Below are 18157 nucleotides of genomic sequence, written 5' to 3'. Positions count from 1 at the left end.
CTCTAGGTTTGGGCAGGAATCAGATCACTCTGAATACAGGCCTATTCACACGGGGCACGGAAGGTTCAAGAAACACCTGTACTAGGTAGGGCTTATTAGCTCGGAACCGCTGTGAAGATTGTTACAGGAAGAGGAAGAAACGGCCTCTCACCTGTTATTCGACTGCTTTGCATTCGAGAATGCGCTACGATATCTTTGGTACCTTGAGACCAGAGGAGATTGACTGGTAGGGAAAGCCCTCAACCTTCTTAGAAGGGGAGGTTTCACCTACTAGACTTAAGGGAAGGCACAATAAGCCTCCTGGTGGCTGCGGTGCCGTGGGGCATAGGTCCCGTTCCGCCATGTAAAATCTAAAAAAATCTATCAAAATACTCTCGAAAACACATCAAGTTCTGTAAACTTTATACCAAATGCAGAACTAGAACTTTTCAGGAGAAAACATTAAACAAAAAAAGCATCGCCAAGATTTCAACTTCAAGCAATGGAGATGAGAAACTCTAGTATAAAGTAAGCGAGAGAAAACTGGACTTAGTTTTACGAGGAGTACTAAAAGAAAATTCAAGCAATACTGAAATTTGATCCTATAGATAGAAATGAACCAATTGAAATATGGGTTAGTGCAAGCAAGACTTCTTGGGGCTAGAAATGTTCTGGATTGGGAAGAGAGACATCAACAGGTACCTCGTTTTGTGGTAGAAATGTGCGGAAGAAGTACTAAACGGACGTCATACCAGCAAACTAATCAAATAGCAAGGTTTCCAATTATGGAAACAATTGTACGTACAATGTTGATGCAAAATTTTAATCAACAAATTTAAATGTGTCTCCTAAATTTTAACTATTATTTTATGGTTTTCAATACCTGAAAATCTGAATTCTGAGCGTGGCAATTGTGGACAGTTCTCCGAGAATATCTCCAACGGTCATTAAAGGGCTTTCCGCAATTTTCTCAAAACTTAAAGGTTTCCAGTTTTTTATGACTACAGAGCCTAAAAACAAACAAATCATACAAAAGTATAATTAAATAATAATATATAATTAATCTATTAATAATTTAAATAAAAACAGATCATGTACAAAACAAAAAAAGCTTCAATTTTTAAGAGATTATTAACTAACAGAAAGCTCCCGCGTTACCCCTACTGATTTAGTAATAAATTCTTTTGTTAAATATCATGACTTCGTCTTACAAAGTTCACATGAAGATAATATCCAAAGAATAACTTGTCTTCTGCCCATTTAATGACAAAGAAAAAACTTACGAGAGATGTAAATAAGTAAAAATGGCACCAAAACTAAATAGATTCTCTATTAAAAGGAATTAAACAGTGCTGGTAACCTACAAACATAATAACATGATGAAAAAAAGTAGTACTTGTACTGAAATATCTGAACTATTTGCCAAAACATTACATTTTACCACTCAGACTAAGTGAAGTTACAAGCTTGAAACTTCGCAAGTTTATTTACAAACTAAGCACTAAATGATTTCAAAGTGCAAATTGTTCTTTCATCCTTTGATGATATTCTTTGGATGATTATCGAAGCAATCAAAATAGTGTATTGATAGTTAGGAAGTTAACGTGTCTTTTTCGTGTATCTCTCCAGATTACTGGATGAATTCCTCACAGAGTATTTGTAGTTAAGTGTCTCTGTACAAAAGGTTAGAGGTTAGCCCCCCTTTCATCTGGTGAAAGGTTATTTATCACCCATAACTTCGTTAGCAATTAATTGATCTCCTTAAGAATAGGCTTAAATAAGATGTTATTGTACGGTGAATTTAGTGTGCCCCTTTTCAACATCCTTTATGTAAACATTCTGGTCCTAAGACTTCAATATTTTTGCACCCTGGGTTTTGAAGCACTGGTTAAAATCAGTAAAAATAGATTTTGAATTATAGTTTGAAAACTACGATTTATTTATTGAATTCAGTTGTCATGAACCTGGTAACTTTTTACTTAACTTTTTCAATAAAAGCTATCAATTATTTCCTTATCAAACACAAATGATTCATCATTTATTCTTTCTATTTGGTTCCGTATAAGCTCTAACCAAAATTTAAGCTACCCTAGCTTGGAAGCCGCCCATGAGTTTGAACTTACTAATAGTTGTAATTATGCATAATTTAATTTAATTTAAACACAAAAAATTAGTAAAAACTATGAGAAGGTGAGGTGTAATTTGCATACACTATTAAAGAAGGGTCTTGCCCTAATTGCTCGAAATGAAACATTAATTAAAATGTTTTGTTAACATTTTTAATGGTTTATATCAACAACAAAGAAAGAAACCCGACATCCTTAATTTACGGTTCTCACTAAATAGTACATGTTTCCTTCTAAAAATGTTTCCTGAAATTAGGTAATGCAGTCGTCACTTGTTCCAGTTTGAATTAGTTAATGCACATCGTGTCAGTTTGATTTGCATAATTTTTGTGACAATAACAGGTAAGTTCTACTTTTTTTCCACCCTCTTGCTCTTTCAATAAGTATTGCGCGATCGTAGAAAATTTTCTATTCGAAGATTTCATTGAAAAAGATCCGATTTAACCAGTTAATCGCGTTTGACGTGTATACACGTCAAACCAAATCTCTATTACGGTGCGAAAACTCGAAATTCGAATAAAATACAATAAGAATATTATTTGGTGGAACGTTTCCTTTATCTTAGCAATAGAACTGCCAAGTATTTTGTACGGAGGTGAGTGGAGGGAGTCAGCCAAATGATAAGTGGTTGGTACATGTTTGGTCTCCGCATTAGAGATTGGGAACTACGCACACAAATAGAAGCTCTCAACCCTTGTGCAATGCCGTTTTTACCTTTTAGATAGAGGTTCAGACCTCAGTAAGAGCATGATTTCCAATTGCACAGAATTCAAAGCTCTTTTCTTCCCTTGTAAAAGCTCTTGCGTCTCTAGTTAACTAGAGCAATGCATACGTGAAGCGGTGCAAGATTTTGGAATGAGCACAGAATGCTCAGTAATCTCAAGCCCCAGAGAGATTGCAGAAAAAGTGCTTTCAGTGACTATTATGACGTTGTAAACTTTTGGTTGTTTTGCCCTGCGTTCAACGTTTTAGAAAATCAACGTGTATACCACGTCATTGTCTGATTTCAATTCCGCACACTGTGGGAGGGTTTTTAAAACTAAACTCCACGCTTAACTGGTTAAGATAGCATGAGTGCGTTAAAGTAGTTTTTAGCAAACGATCAGTGTGTGTCTATAAAATATCTCAAAGAATAAACAAATGGCAGAGATGCTGAAAATTTATATTTTGATTTAGCTCAATTAGAGAACCCGAACTCAACTCTGGAAGTACCAATTTCCTTTAGAAAATCTAAAGGCCTGTAGCTAGATTTGAAGCCAGGATCTCCGCTTTGGACTCTAATAGGCTTACTATTGAATCAATCCATTTTTCTGAGCTACATTTCTGAATGGATTAACATTGCATGCATGTAAATTGATAATTTGTGTTTTTTCTCTTTTACTTTTGTATTATTTTTAAGGAAAAATCACCTTTTGCTGCAGAAGCGTTATCCTTAGAGTAGCCAAGCCTGTGCAAAGCTACTGAGACGAGATCTTGCAAGGCTGTATTCACTGGAATAATAACATAGGAATCTACTTCGAGACTTGGTCGTCTTTGGCTAACGCCACATCTACCCAGCTGATCTACACTCCATACAGCTTCAACCACACAATGTACTGGCAATGATCGACCTGTAACAAGAGAAGAAAAACCACAAGAAATCGTGAGATGTTTTTGCTTTAATGGTACTAATCTTTAAATTAAATAAGAAAGAAACAAATAACTGAGAAGTGTTTAGATTTTAGGAAACTGCTGGATTAAGATATAACGGTGAAAAGATGTGATTATCGGGCCTGGCTTAGATTTACGAGCACTATTTATACATATATTTTTTTTTAGAATACGTTCAGATCAAGTGGAGTTCAGAGGAACAGCATCTTAAATATCGGACTGTCTGGGATTCATGTACGAGGAAGGTAAACAGCAAATTCGCCCTATCTATCTATAGGAAGAAACCTGATCATAAATCTTAGCCAGTAAATTGTTAACAGCGATTCCCACTATTTTATGACATTTTACTTTTACAATTATAATAAATACGTACATAAAAATCAATAATTTTCGCGAAGGAAATTCCCAGAACGGAAGTGCTGCAAGTGCACTGAGAAAAACTGAATTCGGGCGTCAATGATCACAAATTTTGATGGGTCTTCTTTAAAAAAAAAATATGATTGAGAATCTAACATCTCTATTGCTATCAATGATTACATTTTAATTTTTTTGAATTTCAATTTATTCATCAAGTGATTTAAAGTTAATTACGTCATTTCTCCCTCATCCCCAGTAACTTGTTTATTAAATTTTATTTAAAAAAAAAAAATGAAGATAAAGAAAAATAATGATGTAATGAGATTAATGATGTAATGAAATCTATAACAAAAGCTCTTGTTCTCTCTTCAACTTTCAAATGATTCGATTCGGAAACTTTTCACACGCCGGAGGTTTTTTGAAATACCTTCGAAAAAGATAAGGGCGTTTGAAAAGAGGGGAGTCCGGTGAAGCGGTATCGCTGAGTGGTGGTGGCTTTTGTAGAGCGAAGGAAGCCTTGTCAAGCGGTTAAGGTCTCTCTACTAACTAAAGACAAAAGTGAAATGTCGTCTGTTATACCATTTCCCATCTAACCTCTACTCTTCCACATTAGTTACCGAGTTTATATAGTAGGGGTGTAGTTTGTAGTGGTGTTTAGTGAGGAAAGGAGGAGCAGCGGGGAGGGGGTCTTATCTGGGTCTAGATTTTTCCGGGGAAAAAGGACCAAGGGGAAAGGAAACGTCGAGTCAGACAATAGCCGATCGTGGGTAAGGGTTTTGTGGTTGTGGAAGTAGCAGTTCCTCCGGGTCCTCTAGAGAGGTGGTAAAAGTAAAAAGGGTGCTTGTAACTGCGGGGAAACGGGGCCGGGGGGTGGTGGTATTTCACTGGTAACGATGATGAAGGAGCGGGTTTTGTAAAACGGGGACAACGCGCCGAAGAATGAGATATGTTGGGGTATTTAAAGATAGAAAAGAGAGTGAGACAGCTAGTTTAGTAAAGTTGGTTGTAGGCGGGGGAGTTAGGTTGAGGACCGTCCCGTCATGGGAACAGCCTGAGAGACAGTCCTGGGCCCTCTTATCTCGGAGATACACCGTACACACCAGCTAATACTCTAGGCAGATGTCTCGGCAGAGTTTTCTTCATTTCCGTTCGCTACCGTTACAACCACTTTCACAGCCTTCTAGGTAGTGGAAGGGGGAACTTGCTGTTTCCCAGATGGAAAGCGAGAGAGAGGGCCAGAGATGGGTTACTGGGCGGGAAATGCCAACACAAAAATGACACCACCCACTTTTCCATCTCTAGAAGGGGGTGGAGAGAGAAAAGTATCCGCTACACTATGTTCCTGGCGGAGGACATGCGGACTTTTCTCAAACCTAAATGGGACATGGACCCTCCGATGAGTAGACCCAACTAAACTAACCAACCGAGTTTATTCAACAACAATATCAAAACCGGAGCACCCTTCCCCTCTTAACGTCAACTTTGTGTCATTAATCAGCGCGTGGTAAAGATAAGTTTGGCTGATAAGTTTCTTTGTAAAAGCCGCTACAGAAAAAGTAGAAAACGGTCACCAACCGACACATCACTTCCACAAAACTTATTTAAAATACGTCAAACGATAAAGCTGACTTGAGCCTTCTACAATGACAATTTTATAAATTAACCCGAAATGAAATGAAATGAGAAACTTTCTTACAACTAATTAACAAGCTCCTTGTGGAGCAGATAATAATCAAATATTTAAATTTAAAAAAAATTGATAAAATTTACCATATCTCAGCAAAAACCATTTGTTAAATTTTTTAATTTAAGACGCATCAAACAAAATTTGACGTCAATAGCGTCCGGAGCATTCTCTCGTTACAGAACCACACAGTTATTCACAAATATTGATGCAATCTTCTTTATTTCCAAAGGTCTTCATTCACCGTAAACGCTTGTTACCGTAGCTTGAAACCAAGACTTTCTTGGTAATTTCTTTCCTAATTCCTTTTCTAATTAATAATTTCTTTTTTTAAGGATTCTACTTTTTCCCCAACATTCTCTCAATTGAATTTTAATTAAAGGAAACTTCATTTTAAAAATATATTTTCTTTTAAATTCCTATTTAGTTTGTTCGTACATAAATCAGAATCTTAATATTGTAATCTTAAAAGGAATGGTAATTGTTGGCACAATTGAACACAGATATACAGATGGACTGTTAATTCCTTCTCTGATAAGAATGCATTGCATTGACATATGTTAACCTAGAAAGTACAGACATCTCATCTGGTGCAGTTTCCCACTGATATCTTAAGTCAATCTTATTGAAGTATACTTAAGTGGTACTTATCAATTCTTGAAAGATACTTTTGAATAAGTAAAACTATGTTTTACTTAACTATTCCAACTGTATCAGTGAATAGACTTCTTCTCTTTTTTTTGTTTACTCTAAAATTACCACTTCTGTTATTACGTACAGATCTGCAGAAGTGGTGAATTTGAAGTATGTCAGATAATCGATATAGGTGTTCGAGATTTTATTTTTAAAAATCACACTTTGTAAGTGCAGGCAGGTATATATTACTTTCAAAACTAATTCTCCGGGACACCAAAAAAGCGGGATTCCAAGGGCGGAGTTAAAGTTCAGCTTTTCTAAGTGCCGTTTTAGTGAACTGTACGGTTCTAATACCAGAAATGTATTTATAACTTTGTAAAAAAAATGTTCCTCAATTGCCTAGACGTAAGTATATTAGTTGTTCTTACAAAATTCGTCTTTTTAGAGCAGTTCGGATTAGAAGTAAAAATACTGAAATGTATACAAATAAGATTGCAAGGCGGCTATGTTTCAAGCAGAAATCACGGTGATTCTTGAGGCTAGCATGAAAGAAATGACTCGAAAACAATGGATAACGGAGTTAACAAGTCGAATAGTCCACGAAAGTTAGAGGACAAGAAAAGTTACTGAACCAGTCGTTCATTGGCTCAGAAATGTGCTTAAACCGTTTAGGAGAAAATTTAGAACAATAACAATTAAGGAAGTAAATGAGGTGAACAGACGGTGGGATCAGATCGCGGCTTGGGCTCATCTAAGAGATTTATACAAAATATCAAAAGGAACAAAAAAAAAAGGGTTGATTAATTTGAGTAGAATTGATTGGAGGAACCTTTTTTGGGCTAATTAGTGATCACACCGTAGTTTTGAGTCCTCTGTTCAACATGGAAGTACTTAGTACGGAGTACTTAGGTACGGAGTACTTCTTTAGTCACCTAAATGTGGTTACCTTAAGTATAAAAGGCTTCAAATACTCCAATAGCATTTGTATCATCGGACATAATAACACCCAGGATTCCTGTTACAGTTAAACACACGCGAGACCTTCAAGTGAACAAAGACTGACATACAAATCATAAAAAAAAGAAAAATGAATACCCTTTCTCAATACTTATTGAAGAATTTCCGTCCATTAGTATGTACACTGCCTAGAGACTGGTTACACTTTCGTAGAAGTATACGGGGACCCCTTAGGGAAGTATTAGCATTAATTTCTTTTTTGGACGAACTTCTTAGAAAATAAAGGTTCTTAATAACTGGCGCTGTTCATTCACAAAAATCTATCTTCTTAAAAGTATTCATGATTTAGTAGAAATGGATGCCAACTAGGTGAATTTTTAACAGAACTGATTTTGAAGGATTTAATTTGCATCCACGATTATTGCAGTAATTAAATAGGTTCTTGTAAACTATAAAGAATAATTAAACTATCCTGCAATAACTAGTAACTATTCAAAAATAGTTGTAAGTAAAACTAACGTTAAAAGGAGGTCTTTGGCAACATGTTTAGGAGAATCATAATGTCGCAAAACTGGAAAATAAATAATTCTGTACAAGCATACCTTTCTGTTACTTCCGTTTTTTACAATTGTAAACGAAAAAAAATTTACTTGAATAGTCTACATTGTATAAAATATTAACAGAAATGGTATTTGGTGGCTTATAGTTTGGCTTGTGACTTCGCTAAGCTTGAATAGTTGCTATTAGAACACCACTATGTTGCAAGGCCCTACGTGTAATATGTGACTGTTGGTGTGTTGTTTGTGTTGTTAGGCTGGGTTACCCGCAAGAACCCTGAAGAAATGGCTAGTCCCCATCACCCTACGGGAAAAGTATCTACAGTTAACATTTCATCATTAAAGAAAATCTAGAAAATGCCATTTTCTTAAAACTTGTAAGACTATTATACTTTATTCTAATCGAATAACTGTCCTAATTGAATCTTGATATTAATCGATTTCTGTCTAATATAGAATCCTATCGATGCTTTTAATATTACTTGATATTGTTTAGGAAGTTAATGTGTAATTTGTGCGGCAAAGGAACATTAAGTATAGCAGCTCCTAGTTACCTCGTTTATTGTGAAAATCTGATTCAGAGATCGGCGTTAATTTTTAAATCAAGTCTAGCTTTTCACCGAAAGTAAGGAAGATTTCCCAATTACATATTCGAATTAGTTGTGATAACGAGATTTTTTGATGGAAACTTAAAATTACAGTTACCCTAGAACCCATCGATAACTAATTGTGGCTACACAATATTGGAAATTATTTCAACTTAAGTGCAACTGTATTGGTATTGATCATGCGCACTGTCTAAAGAGGTTTCCTAAGCACGGGTTACTTTCAGAACTAGATAAATTTTACAGCTCTTTCTGTCGCTTCCACTTATAATATTTAAGATATCACAAAAAAAGAAGAAGAAGCAAGGCAAGATGAAGAGAAACAATTCTGACGATGGACATCCTAAACCTTAGGCTATATCGTACTAAAGGACTAAAGCTCCTTACAAAAGAGCTAAGAAGAAGAGGACCAATAAGTATTAGATGGATCTGTAAACAAAAAAAATGTTAAGAATTCGTTCTTAAATAATAAAGTATATCTATAAAAAGTTATTGCAAAATTAAGTGATAATAACTTAACAATTGTATCAATTATAGATTTAATTAGCCAACTAGAAAAAAATTTTACTTAACAATTTTAAAACTAAAAAAACGTGGTGAAAAACTAACTACCTTTTTCTTCTAATTACTCAGAAAAGTCTTGTTATTTAAAAATGATATTTTTACGGTGAGTTTGAGAGAAATCAGATCGCCAATTAGAGGTCGCTAACCTCAACTAAATTTGTTATCTTCTTACAAAAATAAATTGGCTAAAGTGGCGAATAGCTTGTTTACTTAAAATAGATGTCAAGACGATGGAGGAGCGAACGTTATACCAAGTAACGCGGACTACTGATTAGAGTGATAAGCGAAGCATTCACTAAGTTTTGTTACTTAGGTTCCTTGGTTAGTAGAAACAAGGATCAATCCGAAAAGATAAGGAGTAGAGTGATGGTTGGCCAATAAACGCTATTAAGTTCCCAGGAATTAGGAGATCCTGAACTAAGCCTTAATCCGTACAGTTCTGCAACTGTGTATCTGAAACATGTATGGCAACCTTTAGAATAATCTTTCGTCCATTAGATAGTTCAAAATTTCTCTTTCTTACATAAATTCCACCTACGGACTATTAAGAGTGGTCCAGAAATGAAGGAGATGAACCAATCAGGTGTACGATGGGCTGGACATAGACAAAGCAATAGGCTGCTTAGGATGGGTATACCATAGGATGGTGATGGAAGAAAGGAAAGATCAAGAAGAGTGAGCAGACCCAAGCTGATTTAGGCGGAACATATAAGGGACAATGATAGAGTTAGGTTGGACACGCAGAACTGGAAGGCTGCAGCAATGTACAGAGATGGCTGGTGGAGGCGAATAAAAGGTGGCTAAGACCATTACCGTTCTAGCCCAATAGTAGGCTCAACAAGGACAAAGAACGGTAAAAAAAATAGACAAATATCGCACATACATCACAAATTAAGGTTGAACAGGAGAGATACCGAGGATACAAAAGACTTTATCGCGGTCATATAGATGGCGGAAGGAAGCAAAAGCAAATGGTCCGACAAAGTATATGGACGGGAACTTGATGTCTAGCTTCAGTCTACAGCCAATACCGTATAGACCAGCCTTCTAGGTCTTCTCTTCCGCTTTTACCGTATTTTGTTCACTTTGTTTGTTTTTATTTTAACAAGAGACGATTAGGAGAAAGAAGTCATGATGCCGTAAAGGCCCTTTGAAGAGATCATAGCTCCATATAGTGTGTTCTAGGTCGACACACACGAAATGAGCTACATCTCAATTAGACTATTTCTTTTCTTTAAGGAAATCCTTTCAGAGGCGGGTTTATATAGCCTTTATGTGAGGCTATAAGAACTGTAACTTTGTGTTACTCCAGAGGTCATGAGAGTCAGTACAGCAATTAAAACTACGCGCCCCGCCTACTGTTATTTTTTTTTTACTTTCATCATGTAACAAGAATTTTAGTTAATTGCAATTGTCTTCTCTCTTTTTGCACAGTGCAGCTTAATGACTGATGCCACGCACGTACCTTAATGAATATAATATTATAAATTAACTTTATAAAAAAAAAGATGTTCTCAAATTAAAGTTTATTCTTCTAGTTTCTTTTCTCTGAATAATATTCTCTAAGTTCTAACTCGAAATTTTTTCCGCAAATTCGAACTTTTCAGTCACCAACTATATTTACAAAAGGGGAAGATAGATTACTGCCAAGTTCAGTCATAAGTTTTTGTTTTATGGCTCAAGGTGTTGAACTAGCGACTTAGGTCATTCATCTCAAAGGCTGTAAAACGTATTTAACAGTAAAATATTACAAATATACATTAATTCGACGATAGAAGAATAATTTATAATGTAACTGTTTTTTTTTTATACTTATTAATTGTAATTTGTTTTACATTAGGGATAACATAATAAACATTACAAATAATTTTTTAAACAAAATATAATACAACATACAACTAATTACAATTGAAGAGCTTGGTGCAAAAAGGAGTTATCTACCTTTTTTCAGAAAATGTGTTTAGTGACGCCCCCTATTGTATGTTCAATTCTACATCTTTTGGTGCATAAACGAGTCTTTATGCAGACTCGTTTATTATTACTTATTCTCTAACCTAGGTCTAGATTTAGAGCCAAAATGAGTTTTCTACTGTAGATAACTTTCTTTTGCTCCAAACAGAAAAGATGACGCCATCAACCAAACACAAATTTTTGTATTAGGTTTATTTAATGTTTATATTAGGTAGATATTATTATTTTTCTTTTTTGACAGGCATAATAATATATCTAACATTCGCTTCGACAAGACACAAAATGCCACTTAAAAGCTCAAAAACAAGAAATCTGTCGACTGAAGTACTTAATATGTACTCGAAGTTTTACTGAAAATTATGATTTTGGTGCAAAAAAAGAGTTAGCTGCAAAATAACTTTTGCTTATAGCAAGCTTAACAAATGCCCTATAAAGTTCAAATTGAGCCCCAAATGACCCCCCATCACAATATATTAACTAATCCTTACAGCAGACACAACATAAGGAATACTTCTTAAAGTATATTTAGTTTTTTGTACCTACTAAAAATTAAAAAAAAAACTGTAGATAACTCCTTTTTGCACCAAGCTCTTCGATTATTAATATCTAAAAGGATAAATAACTGTTGTAAACTATTTTTCATATCATCAAATTAATGTAAATTGTTACCTCTTTTTGTAAAATATGTTCCACACTTCTGAACATGGCGTAGTTCCTAAATTGAAAGCTTGGCAATAGACAAATACGAAAATTATGACTGAACTCGGCAATAATCTACGATCGTATCTTCCCCTATTTAGCAATCGTACATTAAATTGAATTGAAACTTTTTAAAAAAGCAGATACTCTTCTCCCCAAGAACTGCCTTAACTTAAACCGAATTTTCAGAACTCGATCAGCAGTTTAGAGTCATCAGGGAAGAGCGGTACACTGGACTCCAATGCGGAAATCACAGATTCGAATCCAGCTGCTGGGCCTGTAGATTTTCTCTTCCTAGAGAGCTACTTACTGCTCACTGATGTCTGAAAGAATGAAAGAACATTCTCCGGAAGGTGGCAGTATATTGAAAAAAAGGCTCTGCGCTTAAAAAAATAATAAAAATCTATTGAGTAAAAGTGGTACTCTCGAGGAATTACCTTTAAGGTTAACTTTAGCAACCCACTTAAACGCTCCTTAATAGTACTCAAGAATTCATTTCTAAATAGTGGTACTTTAGATAATAATGACAAAGAAAATAAACAAACGATGAAACAGTAAAAATCATAAAAAGCATATTTGGTAAAATAGTTTCATGTTGAAACCTAAAGAAGAATAATCTAACCAAATAATTGCTGAATAGATAATAACTCGTATAGTTTAAATAATTGGAGAAAGTTATAAGTATAATCAAGGTACTTATTGTAGTTTTAAATACTTTATTAATTTAAAAGTCAGTATAATTAATTTTAATGAACCACCTTTTTAAAATGTGGTGATAATCCCAATAAAGAGCTCTTGATATTTAAATAGATAAAAAATAATTTAGATAATTTTTAATTAAATCCAAAAGTTTATTTTAATTTGTTTGGATTTTTCGTACTAAATTTAGTCCCATTGATCCAAAAAAAATAGGCGATTATTTTACTTTTAGTCAAATTTAGTGAAAAATTGAGATCAAACAAAAACTTAAGCGCGTAAAAAATAGTTTTTAATCTGATTTAACAACCTATACTGGACATCCAAAATGACATACATCTTTACCCTTAAACGCTCCCATATTTTTCTCATAGTGACAATAAGATAGTAATGGAAAAAAGGAACAAGCGTTTAAGGAGTCAAGAAAATGACGAAGGCTATAACCGTGCAAGAAGTGTACAGCCTGTTGACTCTCTTTGCAGATTAATGATGGAGGAACAAGGGTGAATCTGAGAGTTGAAGGGTGTTTATATAGCCGAGACAAGAGAGTAGTACAGCAGGGTGAGCCTCGCTTGGACACGCTCAATAGGGGCTACCAACAGGAGGCGGTGCTGTTACTTTTGTAAACCGAGGGGGTTTATCTCTCTGCAACGTACTGGGAGAGAAATGGGAGACACGATCCTGGCCGCTAACACAAGGCAAGAGAGTGTTACGACGATAGCTATAAAGAGGAGACGCGCCGTGTTGTTGCCCCAATGGGGAGAAACAAAACCCACACTCTGGGGAACACCCTCTTTATGTTACAAATTTAAGCAGCAACTACCCACCAAACAAGCACCGCTACGCCTTCGTATCAATTACAATTAACTGGCTGATTACATTACATTTAATTTCTCTTTAACACCTAGTTTTCTATTAGGATGTTATCTGTAACCATTTTATAATGGAATGTGTAAACGAATTACTCGTACTTTCATCCCTGATCTTCCGGCTATAATTATTGTCACAACGAATTAACAATCAGTTCTTTATTAGTGCTACTTTCTCTCTATTTTTTTACATCCTCTTGTCTTTCGTAAGATATAGAATTATGATCAAATTTTCAATTAATAACAGAATCATCAAATTATTATATTATACATATTTAAATTCATACTAAATTCTGCGCCACACTTCTTTTTAATGCAGGGGCTTCAAAATATGAATTTTGCGGAGGAAGGTTAATGTAAAAAATTAATTCGGACGTAAATCTTCTTACAGGCTGAGAGGTAATAGGCTAGACTCGGAAAGCTAATATGTATTGTGGTATAATAATTGTAAATAGGAGGTATTAAACAATGCATGCACAGATTTAAACAAAAGCAAAAAAAAGTTAATGAAAAATATAATTATTTTTACGTTAAAAATTAAAAATGCATATACCAACTTACATACCGTTTTTATTTTGTTTTTGACATCTGATTTAAGTGCAACTTTTGCGCTGCAGAAGGAAGTAAAGATCCGTCTGTTTAAGTTCATTGTTCAATTAAACTGATTGGTACTTTACTTTATCTAGTAGTTACGCGTTAAAAAGTAATATATAATTAATAATTAATCAAGTTTGAATGTTAATGTAGTTTTCTTCAATTACATTGTTAATCTAGGTGTTCTCCCCACAATGTTATATATATGTAATATTAAATAGATATGCATATTTTTAGTTGGTTATAAAACTTCTTTACAACAAGTACTCAATTAAAGGGCTATATTAAATTGAAGTTTAAAAATGAATGAATTATAATTACAAGTATTATTTACTTGTTATTAACTATGAAATTTGTGCTCACGTAAGACGAATTCAAGACTGAAATTTTGTTTTAAATCCGTAATTCAAATTTCATGTGCGAGGGAATGTGATGATTATTCAGAATAAAGATAAATCACAAGAATAATTTGGAATAGAGTTAAAATGAAGTGCCTTTTTAATACTAACTATCATGATGATATACATCTATTATTATTCTAACAGAAAAATATTTATGGGTGATAAAAGGCCAGCACAAGGGTCTGTGACATCTAATACATTATAAAAAATATGATACTAGAAGTATGAATGAAATATTGGGTACTTGCTGATTTGTGTACCTTTTGGCGTTTAATCAACCCCTTATACTTAACTTTTAGAACTATAAGTTTTTTTTAAGGAGTATGTATTGTGGTGCTGGGTTCGATTCCCGGTCTATGCCTTGGATTTTATTTAATGTTTAATGATAATGAACTTTGTAGTAAAGTTCGTCTGCTAATCGTCTCCGTGCATGACACCTAATTCGGTAGTTGGACGTAAAGACTGCCTAATACAATAGGCATTACTTTACTTTACTTTTCCTTACAAATAGTAGAAACGAGTAAAAATTTAGTAAAGCTATATTTTATATCTAAATGAGAAACATTTGGTTGGATAGTGAAAGTGTTTGGAATGGTATAAATAATATTGTTTTATCGATTTTGTTTAAGGTAAAGAAGGATTATAGGAGGCATGTGGATACGGAGTGGCGGCGGGGGTTAAAGAAGAAGAAGAAGAAGAAGTAGATTGTTGAAAATGGCTGAGAAAGGTTTCGCGTTTATTACGTATGCAAGAGTATTTCTACAGTATAATCCTGTTAGTTGGCGGAGGGTTTTAGAGGTGAAGCCATTGCTCTTCTCAGTGGAGTAACTTGCCGGATCTTATTTAGCTGTTTGATTCTCGGTAAAGGTATTTCTTTGCCCTAAGGCGGATTTGAGGGTTGCCTAAGGTTCTTAGTAAGGGCGGTTCTTTGTACGAGGGGTGTGGGGCGAAGTTAGAGACATGGAGAAGTGAGAAGCAGTCAGACTGACACACAGGGTAAAGGCATTATGCAATAGAAGTGTCAGTGTGTGTGTGTGTGTGTGTGTGTGTAGAGGGTAGAGTCTTGGAGCTGACAACACAATGAAAGCAGAATATAGGGAAAGGGAGCTAATACAATACTCTCTTAACCTTTACTTAATTAATATGTGTGAACGTAATAATATATTAATACTACGCAGTTCACAAAATCGCGGTGGAAGGTTTCATATAATCGCCATATTTATTTGTTGCTTTCTCTTTGTAAAACTGGATGAAATTGGATGGATGAAAAATTGCAAGAAAACAAAAAGTTTTCTAATAAAAATATTGCAAATATGCAAAACTCTTATCGTCTAATGTCTAGTACCAGATAGATAGATAGATAGCACTGTAGTACAGCTGATCTAGTTACCCAGATAAAGTTTATCTTTATGAAAAGTAATCACAAAGTTTTAATCTTTCTTCTTTTCGTCGGTACGATGCCATTAAAAGATTTGGAGAGGATGAATGGACACCAAATAAGCAAGATGGTGTCCTGAATTTCAGAACTTAGATCAGAGAATTGGAAATAAATGAGGATTAGCGCATTTAACTCGAATATTGTGCCCGATTTACATACAGTTTTTCAAAAAATTCTTAACCTAAGTCATAAAATAATGAAGCAACGGAAATACTTAAATACGCTTGTTTGTCCAAGCTTAAAACTAGAAAAGAAAAAAAAAATTGGTTAAAAAAGCCAGACGACTTTTTTTTTTTTAATTTTATTTATTTTTAAAACTGCAGCATATTTCTGCAATAAGTGAAGCTGATACAACATGATCCATAATATAAGCATGAGTAACGTGAGGGGAGAATTCACCCATTGGTGGAGCTCCCTAAGAAGAACAGTTCACTATTGTGCACTGACACTTACTTTATTGAGAAGATTGCGTGGCCACCGGCGCTTCAACCGTCTTGGAGTATTTCCGGGCAATGCAGTAAGTTGGGATACTAGCGGATTAGGATCTGAGGAAATTGAAGCGTCGAATTTAATGTAACGGAATCTTGCAGCTTCTAGAAACAAAAGGAACAAGGAAATCTCGGTGCAAGATAGAGTTTGGCACAAAATGGAGTATTAGCGTTTCGATGGAGTGTTTTTTTGACTGGAAGGATCGGATTTTATAGATATTGGAAGCTTTGGCTGAACCCCAAAGTTCCATTCCCGTAAGTCCAGGGTAGGGCCTGGACCAATAAAAACTAAATCTTGAAAAGATTCAAACCTGCAAGATTCAAGTGACTTAAATTCAATTTTTTTTTTTTTTGTAAACAGAAATTCCTGATTTAAAATTGTTGAGCTCCAGCTTAAATTATAAGGTATTAGAATTATTTAAATAATTCTTCATAAGCACTCATCATGGTCACAACGTGTAAAATATAATAATAATAGAATTAATAATGAGACAGACTATCTACAGTCTCCAAGTACCCACTGCGGTCCCAAAACAAGCAGAGAATGATGTACGATCGTATGAATATTAATCAACGGTCTCTTTGTGATAAAATTCCATTTCTTTACTTTTTTAACAAGAACACTAGTCATAACAATGCATTCTGATGAGAAACTGCAAACTGTGATTGTTAAAAACAGAATTGAATACTTATTTTAAATGGCGGCGACTAATGCTTATACTGAAAGTACTATTATCAATAACTTTACCGTATCATTGAATAACATCACCCGTCAAAATTTTAGGACTTAAAAAAGAACGATGTAGACAGGAACTAATGATTGCAAGTGGACAATCGCACTTCATGATTCATGCTAAAACATAAAACATGTTCTTTTAATTGAGAAACGTTCTTATAAGTGGTTGAATTTGGCCAAATTTATTACAATTCCAATAATTCAATTAGAATCATGAACTTCTTTTGACGATTGGCTCGTCAGGAGCACGAATCTTACAAAATTCTTTGATTTTCAACTCTTTAACTTCAGCGCTTTCGTTATCTACTCCACAAATACGTCTGAAAAGCACCTTAGTTAGAGCTGGAAAAGGTAAACATTAGCGTTTTCCACTTCTTAAGATTGTGGAATATATGATTAGCAAAACTTATCTTAACTTACAACTTCCGTAAGTAACTACTCCTTGCTTTGGGTACCAATTTTTTAAGCCAATCTTACGATTTTATCAATTCTCTTCATTTGTAGAACAACTTTTTACCAAGGTCTTTAAAGGAAACAAAAAAAAAAAATTTAACAAAATTATAAAACCTCTTTAACTGCCAGTAACTCTTCTTACACTGTGACTTCACATCATTATACCTTTAACTTTGCGTACCTGCCCACAACAATGGACTCCACAGATTCAAAACAATAGCATATTAGTTTCCCAGAATGACACTTCAAAAAAAAAGGAGCTATCCTACAAGAGGATAAAGAAAAAAAGTTAAGTTGTATTTTTAATGATTACTAACGAGGTATTAAGAGGTATAAAAAATAATATTTAAAGCCTATTGTTAAGAAAAATTGAAATGTAAGAAAAACATACATTGCTGGAGAAAAAAGAGCTATTTCAATTAGCTGTTAAATTTTCTTCCTCTAACTGCTTGTTTAAACGGGACCATCTTTCCCTAATTTCTTTCCTCCTGCCGCATAACATTCCATTACTATCCCGGAAAAATATACTACCACTCTTTTTTCTCACGCATTTTCTCCTTAAAAAAATCGTGAGTTCATTGGCACTTGGAGCCCTTTTTCATTGCACTACCATCTTTGCAAACATTGGCGTTTTCTTAAAGGCAATACTAAACTGAACTGTTTAAAAAAAAAAAAAAAATCCTTTACTTCAGACAGG

At 34.4% G+C, this 18157-nt stretch overlaps 1 protein-coding gene across 1 annotated transcript in view; it reads right to left on the bottom strand.

Moving 5' to 3' along the window:
- dve (SATB1_N and homeodomain domain-containing protein dve) overlaps nt 1-18157 on the bottom strand; it is a 227324-nt gene that overhangs the window by 23350 nt on the left and 185817 nt on the right. Inside the window, exons 3-4 of the mRNA XM_074137229.1 lie at nt 3515-3715; nt 863-989 (exon numbers count right to left, since the gene is read on the bottom strand). Coding sequence (XP_073993330.1) covers nt 863-989; nt 3515-3715 — 328 coding nt within the window. The remainder of the gene's footprint in view (nt 1-862; nt 990-3514; nt 3716-18157) is intronic.

This window comes from Rhodnius prolixus, unplaced genomic scaffold (assembly GCF_049639745.1).
Source record: "Rhodnius prolixus isolate KJV_2025 unplaced genomic scaffold, Rpr scaffold_5, whole genome shotgun sequence".
NCBI classification, from domain to species: domain Eukaryota; kingdom Metazoa; phylum Arthropoda; class Insecta; order Hemiptera; family Reduviidae; genus Rhodnius; species Rhodnius prolixus.
This window is presented reverse-complemented; position numbering and strand designations above follow the sequence as displayed.